The sequence below is a fragment of the Dioscorea cayenensis genome, chromosome 5, assembly GCF_009730915.1.
Source record: "Dioscorea cayenensis subsp. rotundata cultivar TDr96_F1 chromosome 5, TDr96_F1_v2_PseudoChromosome.rev07_lg8_w22 25.fasta, whole genome shotgun sequence".
Classification (NCBI taxonomy): domain Eukaryota; kingdom Viridiplantae; phylum Streptophyta; class Magnoliopsida; order Dioscoreales; family Dioscoreaceae; genus Dioscorea; species Dioscorea cayenensis.
Genome location: NC_052475.1, coordinates 25,922,261 through 25,937,430, shown reverse-complemented (window position 1 = coordinate 25,937,430; position 15,170 = coordinate 25,922,261). Strand labels below are relative to the sequence as shown.

General features: G+C 35.1%; 2 protein-coding genes across 2 annotated transcripts; both read left to right on the top strand.

Moving 5' to 3' along the window:
• The first annotated feature begins 1,135 nt into the window (after window positions 1–1,135).
• Window positions 1,136–2,749, top strand: LOC120261857 (pirin-like protein). Its single transcript, XM_039269863.1, has 5 exons — window positions 1,136–1,307; window positions 1,416–1,533; window positions 1,654–1,716; window positions 1,842–1,945; window positions 2,077–2,749. The coding sequence occupies exons 1-5, from the start codon at window positions 1,201–1,203 to the stop codon at window positions 2,570–2,572; spliced, it is 888 nt and encodes a 295-aa protein (XP_039125797.1). The 5' UTR covers window positions 1,136–1,200; the 3' UTR covers window positions 2,573–2,749.
• Window positions 2,750–3,460: 711 nt separating this feature from the next.
• On the top strand, window positions 3,461–15,032 carry LOC120261950 (structural maintenance of chromosomes protein 2-1-like). The gene is made up of 20 exons (XM_039269971.1): window positions 3,461–3,894; window positions 4,191–4,871; window positions 5,073–5,216; window positions 5,318–5,608; window positions 5,766–5,951; window positions 6,086–6,250; window positions 6,324–6,383; window positions 6,917–6,979; window positions 9,221–9,312; window positions 9,837–9,933; window positions 10,243–10,359; window positions 10,501–10,719; window positions 11,516–11,656; window positions 11,791–11,958; window positions 12,041–12,225; window positions 12,356–12,449; window positions 12,541–12,629; window positions 12,819–13,044; window positions 13,801–13,875; window positions 14,606–15,032. The coding sequence occupies exons 1-20, from the start codon at window positions 3,577–3,579 to the stop codon at window positions 14,663–14,665; spliced, it is 3,471 nt and encodes a 1,156-aa protein (XP_039125905.1). The 5' UTR covers window positions 3,461–3,576; the 3' UTR covers window positions 14,666–15,032.
• The last annotated feature ends 138 nt before the right edge of the window (window positions 15,033–15,170 follow it).

Here is a 15,170-nt window from a genome sequence, read left to right as displayed (position 1 = left end):
ATCACGGGGGAAAATGTGCATATGCTAATTTAAATACAAAAAAAAAAGTTTTAAATACAATTTTTTAGCAATAATTGAGTAGAAGGTCATCAAATATATTTAAAATATATATCTATATATATAATTAAAATTTAAATTGATAAGGCCAAACTCATCATATATTTTTGACCATTATAAATTTATACCTCATGTATGGACCATGGTTACCAACCAATCAACCATCATCTTAATATAATTTTTTTTTTTAAATATATATATTTATCTTTTTTTTTTAAAAAAAAATGTCCTGTAAAATTCACGTCTAAAATTCATGCAAGTAGAAGTTGCAAGGGTAAAAATGATGTGCATGAGACAAATTTTCTCTGCAAAAAAAAGATTCAATAATTATGCGTTTAAAGATGTTTTATTATATATTTTTATGAGGTGTTTCTTGTTTGGGAGAAATGTGAATTTAATTACTTCTAACCACACTCCCTAGTTTTAAGAGGTGAGGACTGTTGTGGTAATTCCTCCGCACGTGTATGCCTCTAGAGTTGTTGCTTGTGGCTCTACCTCAAATTATTTTTATTTTATTTTATTATATTTTTTATTTTAGTTTATTAACTTTATTTATCAATACGGGGATTATACATGTTGCATCATGATGACGTTTGGATGGCGTCAGTGCCCTCGCTAACCACCATCGTCTATTACCTAGGCGGCATGGAAGAACTTTCCACCATTCATCCATTTCCCTGTTCCCAGAAATAGACAAAAGAAAAGGATAAATTTTCATAATCCCAATCACCTCAACAATCATGAAACTTTATATTTTATCTCCTCCTTATGATATATTTTATTATTTATATTTTATTTTCTCAAAATTCTTTTTCTTTTTATGAAATTTTGAGAAATTTCATATAAAAAAAAAAGAATTTTGAGAAAATAAAATATTGGTTTAAAAATGGTAAGAACGGAAGAATGACCAAGAAAATGAGATATTCAAACAATATGCAAAGTCAAATTACAGGAAGATGAAGGAAAGAAAACTTAATTCCAATTCATGCATGAATGAGGTCATGCTGACGAGAAGGATGGTTGGGGCTCTTCTATAAATTCTGGTGCTATGTTGATCAGATGTTCAAACATAAATTAACCTTTTCCTCCCCAATAAACTTGAGAATTAATCAAAGATCAAGAAATAGTTTTCATCATCTCATCATGTCTGTTGATCAAGAAGCTCAAAAACACAGATATGTAGTCAAGAAGGTGCTTGCCAAGCCTCAGCATGAAGGTGCTGGAGCCATTGTTAGGAGAAGCATAGGAAGGTCTATAAATGTTTTTTTCTTTATATATATATATATATACACACACACACATAATTATGGATCTCCTTCTTGTGATTAAATGATTTACATATCTTTTTTAATCCTCAGATATGAGCTGAGAAATTTAGATCCTTTTCTTTTGCTGGATGAGTTATCAGCTTCACCTCCTGCTGGATTCCCTGATCATCCTCACAGAGGATTTGAGACTGTCACATATATGCTTCAGGTATGTATATTATAGCTATATATGTGTATATATGCATTCATTTTATCATGAAAGGTGTCATGTTTATGGGATTAATTTGATAGCATAATTAATGTTTCATGATGAATGAACATATCTCAGGGAGCAGTCACTCATCAAGATTTCTCAGGAAATAAAGGCACTATAAAAGCTGGAGATTTGCAGGTAGGTACTTGTTTGAATTAGTATATATATATATATATATATATCTTCATCTTCTTTGTTTGTTTGTTTGTTTCTCTTCATTTCTCCACCTGATCATTTTATCAATAATCTTAAAACTTCTTCAGTGGATGACGGCCGGCCGGGGAATCGTTCACTCTGAAATGCCTGCCGGAGAAGGAGTTCATAGAGGATTGCAGCTTTGGATCAATCTCTCCTCCAAAGATAAAATGTAATTAAATAGATTCTATATATATTTCATTAATATTAAAAATATAATAGTTTCCTTAGTATACACTATACATACATAAAATACCATCTTAATTTCTAATTAAGATACATATGAGATCTAAATAATAACAGGATGGAGCCAAGATATCAAGAACTGCAAAGTAAGGACATAAGAGAAGTCGAAAAAGATGGCGTGCACGTCCGAATCATCGCCGGAGAAGCATTCGGAGTTCGATCACCGATCTACACTCAAACTCCAACAATGTTCCTTGACTTCACAGTGAAACCTGGAGCTCAATTAGATCAACACATCCCTGATACATGGACTGCATTTGCATACATTTTAGAAGGGGAAGCAGTGTTTGGAATACCATCCAAACCCAAGTGTTCATCTTCATCAGTAACAAGCCACCATGCTGTTGTTTTGAGCCTTGGGGATGTTGTGACTGTGCGGAATGCTTCGGACAAGACGTTGAGATTTGTGCTCATTGGCGGGCAGCCGTTGAATGAGCCGGTGGTGCAGTATGGTCCCTTTGTGATGAACACTGAGGAGGAGATTCAGAAGACTATTGAAGACTATCATTTGTTTAGAAATGGCTTTGAGAATGCTAAGCATTGGAAAATCTAGTAATTACTAATTAGTTTTAGATGGTATATAGTACTCTTGATGGTCCCACGTCCGTTGTTTAATTGCTATGTGATTTGAAAGTTTCGTTTTTTTATGTAATATATGTGTTAAATTTGGAGTTTGTGGAGGAGGGTCAACGTTGCTATTATGAAATGTACTATCTTGTTTTATATGCAATAATATATATATATATTTCTTTTTTTTTTACATGTATATCACTAGTTCTCTGTTTGTGAAAACATTACCTATGAACTTCCGTTGCAAAAGTTAAAATCCAATGATTTTATGAATAGTTGTATAATAAAAAAGTGGATAAAAAATATTTACAATTTAATTTTTTAATTCTGATGGCAATAGGACTATAACAAAAGCCAACGACCACTAAGTCAATTGACATCAGGTTTTTTGCGTAGGGCTTTTTGTTTCGGGGAGACCCAGGTTCGAATCTCGTTTCACGCAAGGTGAGTGCACGGTTCGGTGAGCACCGCTCTCATGTGTATGTCCTGACAACCTTTATATGGGGAAGCTTGTTGTCTATTTGTTAAAAAAAAAAATTAATTAATTATTAATAAAAGCAATGTGAAAGACATACATAAAGGAGAAGTTAATAATTCAATTTACCTACATTTTAACTTTGTGCGAGTTAAAATTCAAGCACAAAATACTTTATACAAAAATTATGGTGCCAATAAATCGAGAGGTCCCAGACGGATTTTCAAATTATTTATGAGAATATACCCATAAAAGTAGGCATAATATATTTATGAAAAAGGTAACGGACTAGATATGCAAAGGACTTGGCCGTTATAATCACCTCCCGGTGTCGACATCCCATTTCAAATACATAAACGTGATGAAAGATCGAAAGCCCAAAATTCATTTCCCGCCCTTCCACACACTCCACTCTTCTCCTCCTTTCTAGGGTTTCAATCTCTGAAATCCTCTCCTCTCTCATCTCCAAATTCGCATTCTAGGGCTTTGATTTCTCCCCAGTAGAACCGAGGATGTACATCAAGGAGATCTGTTTGGAGGGTTTCAAGTCCTACGCCACGAGGACGGTGGTCTCTGGCTTCGATCCCTTCTTCAACGCCATCACGGGGCTCAATGGCTCCGGTAAGTCCAACATCCTCGATTCCATCTGCTTCGTTCTTGGGATCACCAATCTCCAGCAGGTTCGCGCTACCAACCTCCAGGAACTTGTTTACAAGCAGGGCCAGGCCGGGATCACCAAGGCCACTGTCTCCATTGTCTTTGATAACTCCGATCGCAGCCGTAGTCCCCTTGGCTACGAGGACTGCCCTGAAATCACGGTCACGAGGCAGGTATGCTGGATTCTTGGTATATTTCCACGTTTTTATTCCTTGTACTTCAGCTCTACAACCAAGAATTGAAGCTCTTAGATTTTGAGATGATCTTTGACTTTTCAAATGAACTATTTCAGTAAGAAATTTATGTTAAAATTGATGACAGGGAGAGAAATCTTGTTCATACTGCTGTATGGAATTGAGTCTTTTGTTTTCAGCTTTTATTTATTTATTTATTTTTCTATATGATTCTGCTGAATGCTTTTACATTGCTGTCAAATAGAACAATTCTGAGGAAATTTGGTTCTTTGCAGATAGTTGTTGGGGGCCGGAATAAGTACCTTATAAATGGGCACCTTGCCCAGCCTTCCCGAGTTCAAACCCTTTTCCACTCTGTGCAACTTAATGTTAACAATCCACATTTTCTCATAATGCAAGGACGAATTACGAAAGTTCTGAATATGAAGCCTCCCGAAATTTTATCCATGTTGGAGGAGGCTGCTGGAACAAGGATGTATGAGATGAAAAAGGAAGCTGCTTTGAGGACGCTTGAGAAGAAACAAAGTAAGGTGGATGAGATTGATAAGCTCCTTGACCAAGAAATTCTTCCAGCTTTAGAGAAGCTTAGGAAAGAGAGGATGCAATATATGCAGTGGGCCAATGGCAATGCAGAATTAGATCGCCTCAAAAGGTTCTGTATTGCTTATGAATTTGTTCAGGCGGAGAAAGTCCGAGAAAGTGCTGTTAGTGAGGTGGGTCAGATCAAGTCAAGAATTACAGAGCTGGAAGATTATGCCGGAAGATTGAAAGCAGAGGTTCAGGAAACAGAAAATAAAATATCTGCTTTGACTGCTGAGAAAGAAGCAAAAATGGGTGGTGATATGGTGACGTTGTCAGAGAAGGTAGATGCCCTCTCTCGCTCCCTTGTGAAAGAAACCTCTGTCATGACTAATCAAGAGGAGTCTCTGAGGACTGAGGAGGCATCTGCTCAAAAGGTGATGATGACTGTTCCAATAAATGTCTTGTTTCTAACTTTTAGAGTCCTATAAGCTCTGAATGTGGACAAATGCTTTCAAACTTTCTCCTAGCTTTTATTCTGTATTTCATATCTTGGTCTATGCAAATACTGAGCATGTATATTTTTTGTTGCCTTCTTTATTTACAATGGCTATGCATTTTGTATCGGTGTATGCCAGATTTTCAAGAGCATTGAAGATGTCAAACGATCAATAGGAGAGAGGGATTCTGCTGTCAGCAAAGTTGATGATGGGGCAGCTGGTTTGAAAAAAAGAGTGGAAGATTTAACTAAGGATTTGGATGAATGTGAGAGAGAATACCAGGTAATATCATCATATTAGCAATATTGTTTTCAGAATTAAATTTCATTTTACCTGCAGATATTCCTCACAATAATATCTTTATGATGAGTTGCCTTTGGCAGGGAGTGCTAGCTGGCAAGAGCAGTAGGAATGATGAGAAGTGCCTTGAAGATCAGCTAAGGGATGCTAAAGCTGCTGTTGGAGAAACTGAAACAGCATTAAAACAGTTGCAAACAAAAACCAGCCATTCTGAGAAGGAGCTGAAAGAGAAAAGAGAGCTGTTGACATCAAAGTGTGAAGAAGCTGCCTCTGTAGAAAATGAACTTAGTCTCAGAAAGGAAGAACTGGAAAATCTTAAAACAACTCTGGCTTCAATCACTTATGAGGAAGGTCAGATGGAAGCTTTGGAAAAGGTTGATCTATTGAAATTTTCTCTTTTACTAATGGCATTTTGTGAAACTTGCAGTATTTGGACATGTAATAGAAGAAGTGCCTTTGTGTGTATTAAATATTAGAAGACATTGGCCCGAATAACATTATTTTATCACCTTTGTTGGTAATGCTATTTAGGAACGCAATAACGAGCTGGGAATGGTTCAGCAGCTGAAAGATGAAATTCGGATACTTTCTGGACAGCTGGTGAATGTTCAATTCACTTACAAGGACCCAGTAGTAAATTTTGACAGGTCAAAGGTGAAGGGGGTGGTTGCAAAGCTGATTAAAGTAAAAGACAGTTCTGCAATGACTGCCTTGGAGGTTTGTCTTGAGCCCCTCCTTACTGAATTGTTTCATTGTCTGGAGAATATATATATATATATATATATATATATGTTTTGTGCCTCTTGACTCTTCATACTGTTTATGGGAGTAAACATGTATTCATTTCATAGGTTGCAGCTGGAGGAAAATTGTTTAATGTTGTTGTAGACACAGAAAACACTGGGAAGCAGCTTCTCAAAAATGGTGATCTACGACGGCGAGTCACAATTATACCTTTGAACAAAATTCAATCTTATACTGTTCCCTTGAATGTCCAGCAAGCTGCTGCTCGGCTGGTAAACTGTTAGTAGAATGTTTTGATGGCATAAATTGCTGCTGGATGTTAGTTGAAGATTCATGAACTTGTAGGTTGGTGAAGGAAATGCAGAATTGGCCCTCTTATTGATAGGGTATGAGGATGAAGTGAAGGCAAGTCTTTCTGTTCTAATATTTCTGGTGTTTCATTAGCCTCAACTAAACCTGCATGTCAAATTTATTCTTCCAATTTAAATGCATTCTGGTTGAGAATAGTATCTGTAGATGTAATAAACATGAAGAATTTCACGACAATTATTAGTTTTTTAAACATACTGTCAGTAATTTATAATGGCTTTATTTTTCCGGTTCAATACCAAGTCAATTTTCATGCTGCCCTTTGTAATGATTTCCATCTAAAAATTCATTCTTGAACATATATATTGTATTCTTACTTGGAATTGAACTCCTTCCCTCAAAGCAGTGGTTGGAGCATTTTTCAACTTGAGAAATGAGACCTTAAGGTGGAGTGCTTTAAGCTTGCATTTTTCTTGTGAAGCATGTTTCTTCTTTGAATAATGCTTTCCTGTGTTTCTTGTGTAATATATAGAGGATGTATAATAGGCAGAAAGGAGCATGCGAATGCTTTTTGCGTAGATTGAACTCTTTTCTTTGTTTGCTAGCTAAGTGCAACATCTTTATTGCAGAATGCAATGGCTTATGTGTTTGGATCAACATTTGTCTGCCGAGGTACTGATGCTGCAAAAGAGGTAAACATGTACATATTGTGCCCGTCCAGGATGTTACTTTTTTACTTGAGTAATGCTATACTAATAATCTTTTAGATGGTCCTCTAGAGAAGTCTGCGTGAGCTAATTTGTTTTGCTGTCTTTAAGGTAAAATACGCTTTAAATATCTAAATTGTTTTCTGAAGGTCTTTGTGAATTAAAATATGATTGCATTGAATATTTTTTGAAGCTTATTTAAATAATAAAGAAGTAGATGGTAAAATACTGCACTCATATGAGGGACATCTATGCGTGGATTTGATTCCTTTATAATTTAATATGATTAAAAAAACGTGTTGACTCTTTTGTTGCTCCAGTTCTCTAGAACTTGTTATAAGGAAAAATAAAAAAGGCTAATAGGAAGGCAGATGCGAGATCTGAATCTAGCAGCATTTTTTTTAACTATACTTTAAATGATAGCTTATTATTATTATTATTATTATTATTATTATTATTATTTATGTAAGGTCCTGAGGAAGTAAACTATAATTGCATAAGTGAACTTTGAAACCTGTTTAGTCATCAAAATCAGTGCATAGTGAAATGTGACTGCTAATCTGTGGGATGGCTGTTGCATAACCGCAAGCGCACGGTTTTGCCAAGTAGTAAATAGTATCGATCCCACGAGGACCAAGAGTGATTACCAACCTATTACAATAAGGGGTTATCTAGACAATTAAAAATGTAGGAATTAGGAACAACAAGAAGCAGGGAATAAAACACAATCAAAGGCTACAGGAACACAGGGCTGTGGATTACACTTCAGGTTAAAATAGACTTAGGTTTGGGAACTCACTACAAGGTATAGCATGAATAATGTGTTGGATCTAGACTAGATTTGGGTAGATCTCTTGAAGGGCATTAATCCTAAGCTACTTGTCACTCTCTTTCAAGAGATAACAAGTTAGGTCTTGATTGGGCTATCTCCTACTTTCGTGGTAGATAAACCTTCTCAAAACCTGAATAAGTACAGTGATTAAGCAAAAGACCCTCAAGAATTACCTTTCAGTATATTCAGGGTGATTAAAGAGGTTCTAAGACCCAAGTTATCCTTTCAGTCAACCTAGATCTCTAAGATAGCAAGCAATGCTTTCACAATCACAAGCTGTGTACATAAATCAGAAATCAACTCAAGAAATCTACCATTAAGTATGAAAGATCCATATAAAAAAAGTATCAACACATCACACACTCAACACCTTGGGCTAATCTCAAACCTAAGAAAAGTTTTACTCACACACCATCTCAGTTACAAAGAGAAGATAGAAAGAAAAAAAATTCTGCAGGAAACAACACAACAAGGCTGAGAGGACTCCCTATAACGTCTACAGGGGTCTGATCTTCAAGTTTCAGCTCTCCTCTCCTTCTCCAGCCTTCTAAAGTCTTCAGAGTTTCTTTTCTTCTTCTTCAGCCGCCAGCTCCTTTTCTCCTTTCTTTCCTTTCTGCCCTAAAACCCATTTTCTAGTCCTTTTATAGCTAAAGATGGAAGCTGGGCCCCAGTCACTTTACAGACCACAAGTACTTCTCGCAGACCACAGACGACTTGTGTATCTTCACAGTCTCCAGGTTTCTCAGCCAATTCCAGCATTCTACAATTAAAACAACTAAAGAGAGTAGTTTGTACAAAAAGAGAAGGAAAAGCATTATGAAGGCTAGGAAAAATGCATGATTATTAGCTAAATGCATGAGGTTAATAATGCAATTTGTAAGTGCAACAGTGGCCAAGCCAAACAAGTATGGATTCCACTGTAAATGTATGCTTTATTCATTATACCAATGCTTTCTTATTCGGTTTAATTAATGTGTTATAAATATGCCTGTGCTAATCTGTGAGACAACTAAACAGAACAAGAATGCATTTGTTCTTACAGGCATTGTGTTTCACTGTTAAAATATGGCTTGCTTAATAAACCAATGCTTGTTATTTGGTTTGGTTGCTTTGTTGTAAATATGCATAAATGTGTGCTTTTATTGTCTTCTGAGGTAAAAAAAGGGACTGGAGATGTTTGAATTTAAGGTATTGTATAATATTATCAATTATTTGTGCATTCTAACATATTTATCACATCATTAACAAGTTTGGCTCAAGTATTAGATATTGACACACCTTGTTTCCATTGGTATACCATCCATATCCGGTTATTTATTATTTTTATAACTGTCAGTCGCAACTTGCATTTAGCAATTCGTTTCTAAATTTTCTCTTGTATTTAATTGATACAGGTTGCTTTTACTCGCAATATTAGCACACCCAGTGTAACTCTTGAGGGCGATATTTTCCAGCCAAGTGGTCTCCTGACTGGTGGCAGCCGGCGGTAAGCATTCTTCTGCCAGCATATCTGCATTTTAATTCCTAATACTCACTGTGATAATTTATTTCAATAGCATTCTTGGTTACTTACTCTTATCAAATATTTTTGTCTTTAGGTTTTCAATTATTTTATCCTATGAATACATGTAGGCTGTTAACAGGGTTGGCATGGTTAGGCTTTGGATTTAAGGGATTCTGTTCTGGCCTGGTCTAAAAAAAAAAAAATAATAATAATAATAAAAACCACTGAATAGGACTGACCTAATGTTTGAACTTGGATAAATATTTACTGTCATTATCATTATTACCATTATTATTTTTTGGGCTCAGCTTGGGTTTAAGTAAGCAAATTGAGCCCAGCTAAATTATGGTTGTTAGTAATACTACATCTCTGTGAGATGTTTTTTAGTCTGTTTTCTAGCTTGCTTTGTTTTAAGATATTTCTTGAAATTTATGTAGTTCAGAGTAAAGGTGGTTCAGGCTATTTTATTTATAATTGTCATATTTCCCTTTTAATTATGCTTGCAGTGGTGGGGGTGAATTGTTAAAGCAGCTTCATGTCTTAGCTGAGGCAGAATCAAAGCTTTCCCTCCATCAGAACAGATTAACAGAAGTAAATGACAAGGTTTATTCTGTTTCTTTGAACCCTGATCTATAAATTTTTGCTATTTCTTTGCTGTGATTTTGCTCCAAGATCTGCAGGTAATATGAGCATTTACATGTTTATGTTTCTTGGTTGAACTTAGAAATCACTAGCTCAGGTCAAGACTGTTTTACTAAAAAAATTTAATTTGTTGCTGATAACGTAATTATCTTTTGATGCCAAACTTTTGGCTTGTCAGAAAAGGAAAAGAGATATTTATCTTATAACTTAGTTGGATTTTGAAGCATTTGCCATCTATTCTTCTACATAATAATTTTGTACATGTTCCAGATTGCTGTGCTTTCACCTCTTCAGAAGAAGTTCATGCACCTTAAATCTCAAGTGGAACTTAAGGCCTATGATTTTTCCCTCTTTCAGAGAAGAGCGGAACAGAATGAGCACCATAAGGTCCAGTCTTTTCCCGTTGTGATAACATTTGTGCTTATATTACTTCAATTTTGTGCACCTGATTTTGTTTTTGTTTTCATTTGTTCAAATACATTTCCCAAGTCTTTTTTTGATGTTTAAAACCTTTTATTTTGAAAGTAGCTTGCTGAGCTTGTGAAGAAATTGGAGCGAGATCTTCAAGAAGCTAAAGCAGGATCTGAAGAAAAACAAATTCTGTATGGAAAATGTGTCGCTCAAGTTGCACTTCTTGAGAAGGGCATTAAAGAACAGGGTAGCCTACGTGAAACTAGACTTAAAGATCTAGAGAAAAAGATAAAGTCATTAAAATCAGAGATTCAGTCAGCTTCAAAGCAACTCAAGGTAGGTTTATGTGATTATATGTTTGCACGGTCAGCGATAAATCCTCACAAAATGTATTATTTTTTTTCTTTGATTTTGAACTTCTATGTTTTCATGAACTTCAGCCTTTGGGTAATAAATAATTGATAATTATGTTTATCAACATTTAGATTAACTTTTTTCTAATAAGATATTTACTATGCTAAAAATTTGGCTAGCAAAATTATAATGATGGTTATAATGAAGAGTAACTGGTTCAGCTTATGGAATGCATCAGTTGAATGCACTTGTATTTTTTTCTCTAGTTATGTTGATGTGACAACCAAGTTCTGACTGGAAAGGAATGTGTTAGTATGAAGTGGTCCTTTCTTGTTGATGATATGGCTGAACTGTAATACAAGGGTTGCTTCTTGTTTTGGTCACTGTTGATGTAGTCAAATTTCCAGGGGTATCTATACATGTTACTGTGCTTCCATGCCGATACTTAATATTTGTTTGTGAGGTTACTGCTTGCTGCATGTTTACCAATATGCTTGCCAGTCCTAATATTAGTGAACTTTTTCGATAAGGTTATCCTAATTATTTGTTTCAATACTTTCCAAGTTCTGGAATCAGTTTTGTTGTATATCGGGTGAGTCAGTATTTTAATGATGGTATATCAACCATATGATGTAACACATTACTTTTTCTCATTTGATTTGTTTTTCTTAATGTGCTGCACCTTGGTTTTGTTTATCTAGATTGCCTATTTGGTTCCTTTTCCAATTGTTATTAACATGAAAAGATATATTCTGGGAAATGATTTGGATGGATTTAGGCTAGTGAAAATGAAAGGGAGAGGCTTTTGCTGGAAAAAGCAGCAGATATTGACGAACTTTCTAAGCTGGAGAATCAGCTAGCTTCTCTAGAAGGACAAATTAGTGCTTTGAGAGAAGCACTTAACAAACGAAAAATGGAGGTATTTCTACTAGCCCAAGTATTTATTTTTGTTTTTTTATACATCTGTTGTTAGTGAATTGCTTTAATTTTCTTGCTTATGTTTTACAGTTGGATGTTATCTAGCACTAATCCTTCGAGTGATTCTGCATCCAGGTTAGTTCTTTGAAGCAGGAATTTGACAAAGCTGAAGCTGAGTTAAAAAAGAGCCGTGAACAGATGAAAGAATGTGACTCACAGATTAGTTGCATTGTTAAAGAGCAGCAGAAACTTCAGCAGAAACTCAGTGATGCAAATCTTGAGAGGAAGAAGATGGAAAATGAGGCAATTTTGATGGTTTCTTTTGTTTCTTTACTATTCTTATTTGTTTGTAGATCTTGAAGATAAGCATCTGTACAATATCTAGGTGAAACGCATGGAGATGGAACAGAAAGATTGTTCTTTGAAGGTTGATAAGCTACTTGAAAAACATGGATGGATTGCAACTGAAAAGCAGCTATTTGGAAAATCTGGAACTGATTATGACTTTTCTAATTCTGACCCTTATAAGTCAAAGGAAGAACTTGATAAGTTGCAAGCTGAACAATCCAGGTTTGCTACTTTTACTAATTTTGGTTTTTTTGAGTGCCCATTATGTTTCATATGTACAGTTACATTTAGCTTACATGGAAGCCAGTTATCTGTTGGGTAATCTATGCTATTGATTGTGCGATTATTCTAGCCTTGAGAAGAGGGTGAACAAAAAAGTAATGGCAATGTTTGAAAAGGCAGAAGATGAATATAATGACTTGATTTCCAAGAAAAATATCATAGAGGTATGTTTTTTTTCTCTCCTGTTAAAATGATATTTATATTTATACTTCAGCTAGAGGCCCTGTTCATATCTACTACAAATTCTTTGCATAGAATGATAAAGCGAAAATAAAAATGGTGATTGAAGAGTTAGATGAAAAGAAGAAGGAAACTCTGAAGGTGACATGGGTTAAGGTGAACAAGTAAGTTTTTCCTTGCTATGAACTCATGGATTATTATTCCTCACAATCTGATTGTGCAAATTGTTTGTTTATCTCTAAGTCTCATTTTTGCCCAATGCTCTTGTAAAGATCATAATAGAAGAGCTTTCTTCATCATTGCTTACCTTTTCGTTGTTCTTTTCTTTATGCTCCTATACATTGTCTTTTCAGAGATTTTGGATCCATCTTTAGCACACTTTTACCTGGCACAATGGCTAAGCTCGAACCTCCCGAAGGATCTAGCTTTCTCGATGGTCTTGAAGTTCGTGTTGCATTTGGAAGTGTGTGGAAACAATCTTTATCAGAGCTAAGTGGGGGACAAAGATCACTTCTTGCTCTTTCTCTCATTTTGGCCTTGCTTCTTTTTAAGCCTGCACCACTTTATATTCTAGATGAGGTACCTTCCAGCATCTTTAAGTGACATTCTGAATGCATCCTCTTTTTCTTTTGACTGGATGTAGAATTTGCCTTCCATAAATCTATGTTAAAAATCTCAAACTAGCATAACGAACTACTTGATAGTTGCACTTTGCTGATGAGAATTTTGGTTGAATGAGAGTTTTAGAGAAGTGACATCAAGTAGATATCCACTTACGTTATTTCGCTTGGTTGCATTTGGCCAGTTCTATGATGATCTAGTCTGATCTGATGGGATATATATGTTGTTGTTCGATTGGATTTGAGTGCTGTGGTCTAGTGGCATAAGTTCCAGACAGACTAAGTTTAGAATGCTTGGATTGATATATATCCTTTCTTGCGAGTGAGTTTTCTATTCAATTTTCAATATGGACCATTATTTGGGAAAAAAAGGATTATCCAAATCTTAATTTAGAGGTACTTTTGGTTTAATTTAATCATTGGATTTTAGATAGGGCTGCAGATTTGAAACAGGTTTTTCCCAAATATTAAATGTAGATGTAGTTATAATGATTTATTTGATGGTATTGTGGATCAGATTGCTTGGTTATTATAGTGATTTACTAGAGTAATTACCTGTTAAGTGTTATATACTTATATGATATGATGAAGCTGATATAGGATATGTATGATGACCTGTAAGACAGTGAGCGTCTGTATTAGTTGATTATTATTTCTTCTGTAGCCATATGACTTGAAGACTTTGCTATTTACAAGGAAATATTTCATGGAACAGGTGGATGCTGCTTTGGATCTGAGCCACACACAGAATATTGGAAGAATGATCAAATCCCATTTTCCACATTCTCAGGTTTCACTATTCTCAAAATAGTAATATGTACTTTGTGCATGGCTTGATTCAACAATTTTTTTTTCCTTCTTATGTTCTATTGTTCTTCCCTTGTGATTGAACTCATTAAGCTTAACCAATGGTTGGGGTGCTCATGACCAAACTCATTGCTATCCTAATTTCTGGAAATATTTACCATGACCAGGCACTCCAAGAAACCAATAACATGCACGAGCTATGCTATGTGGAGCATTTTAGTCATGCTTACCATGTGAACTCATTTGACTGATTAGAAGAGTAATTGCTGCATTGCCCTTTGTTTCAGAAAGTATTTAGACATTATATCAGCCAAACACTTGGAACAATTATCGTATATGTCATGATTTTTGAAACAAATGGGGCAAACACCTTCCATTCATCTTTCCCAACCCAAATTTCACCTTGGCTATTGTTTTTCTTTGGCATGTCCTTTTTCTTTACCAGCTTGACGCTTGACACCCCTTTTGAAGAGATGATTCTTCACTGGAGGACTGTGGCAATGTCACTGACCTTGACGTAATAGGACAAATAATTATTATAATCATAGCAGTACATCAAATTGATGAACTGGATCTAAATATTGATCCTGAGATGGGTAACATTAAATATGGAGAATCCATACATTAATAAGAGGAGTATAGTCTATTAAATGGTTTTTTTTTTTTTTTTGGAATAGGAAATAAAAGAGTTTTTTACCAACTTTATGAATCAGGATGAACAAACTGGTTGGGGAGGACATTTTCATGTGCTTTATGGAGAGGAGATGAAATGAACAGAAGATGGTTGAAATTGTCAACCTCTTATTGTAGCATAACAAATACATGAATCCAAGATTTGTTTCTACTCATTATCAAACTACATTGAAATGAAATTTTGCATAAAAGTTTGTCATACTCATGGATCCTTGAATTTCTGGCGTTTCAAAGCATTTCACTTTCACAGGGTTCCACTTTCACTCGAAAAAGGAATGATACTTTCATTGGTGATATCAGATTAAACTAGTACTTCGCTTGGATACATTTTGTTTCTGTTCTTATTTTGTGTCCATGTACTTTTAATGACTAAAAAATTATGCTTAATCCTATAGACTGTGGTTCTATTTAGTTTGTAAATATTCTGGCTAAAGATGTAGGATATCATAACCAAAGCTTAGATTCACAAGTACTAATTGTTGTGCTATTCAGTCACTGGCCTGAAGGTATTTAATCTGAAACAAATATTAGATCTCGTGAACTATCATCAGTTATTATTTATTTATTTTGCAGTTCATTGTGGTC

Bases quoted from the DNA above. Each gene is read 5' to 3' on its own strand.
- LOC120261950 (XM_039269971.1), top strand. From the start codon at position 3,577: ATGTACATCAAGGAGATCTGTTTGGAGGGTTTCAAGTCCTACGCCACG. The intron at 3,895-4,190 runs GTATGCTGGATT...GGTTCTTTGCAG, and splicing joins AAATCACGGTCACGAGGCAG to ATAGTTGTTGGGGGCCGGAA. The intron at 6,980-9,220 runs GTAAACATGTAC...TAATTGATACAG, and splicing joins GTACTGATGCTGCAAAAGAG to GTTGCTTTTACTCGCAATAT.
- LOC120261857 (XM_039269863.1), top strand. From the start codon at position 1,201: ATGTCTGTTGATCAAGAAGCTCAAAAACACAGATATGTAGTCAAGAAG. The intron at 1,308-1,415 runs GTCTATAAATGT...TTTAATCCTCAG, and splicing joins GTTAGGAGAAGCATAGGAAG to ATATGAGCTGAGAAATTTAG. The intron at 1,946-2,076 runs GTAATTAAATAG...AAATAATAACAG, and splicing joins CTCTCCTCCAAAGATAAAAT to GATGGAGCCAAGATATCAAG.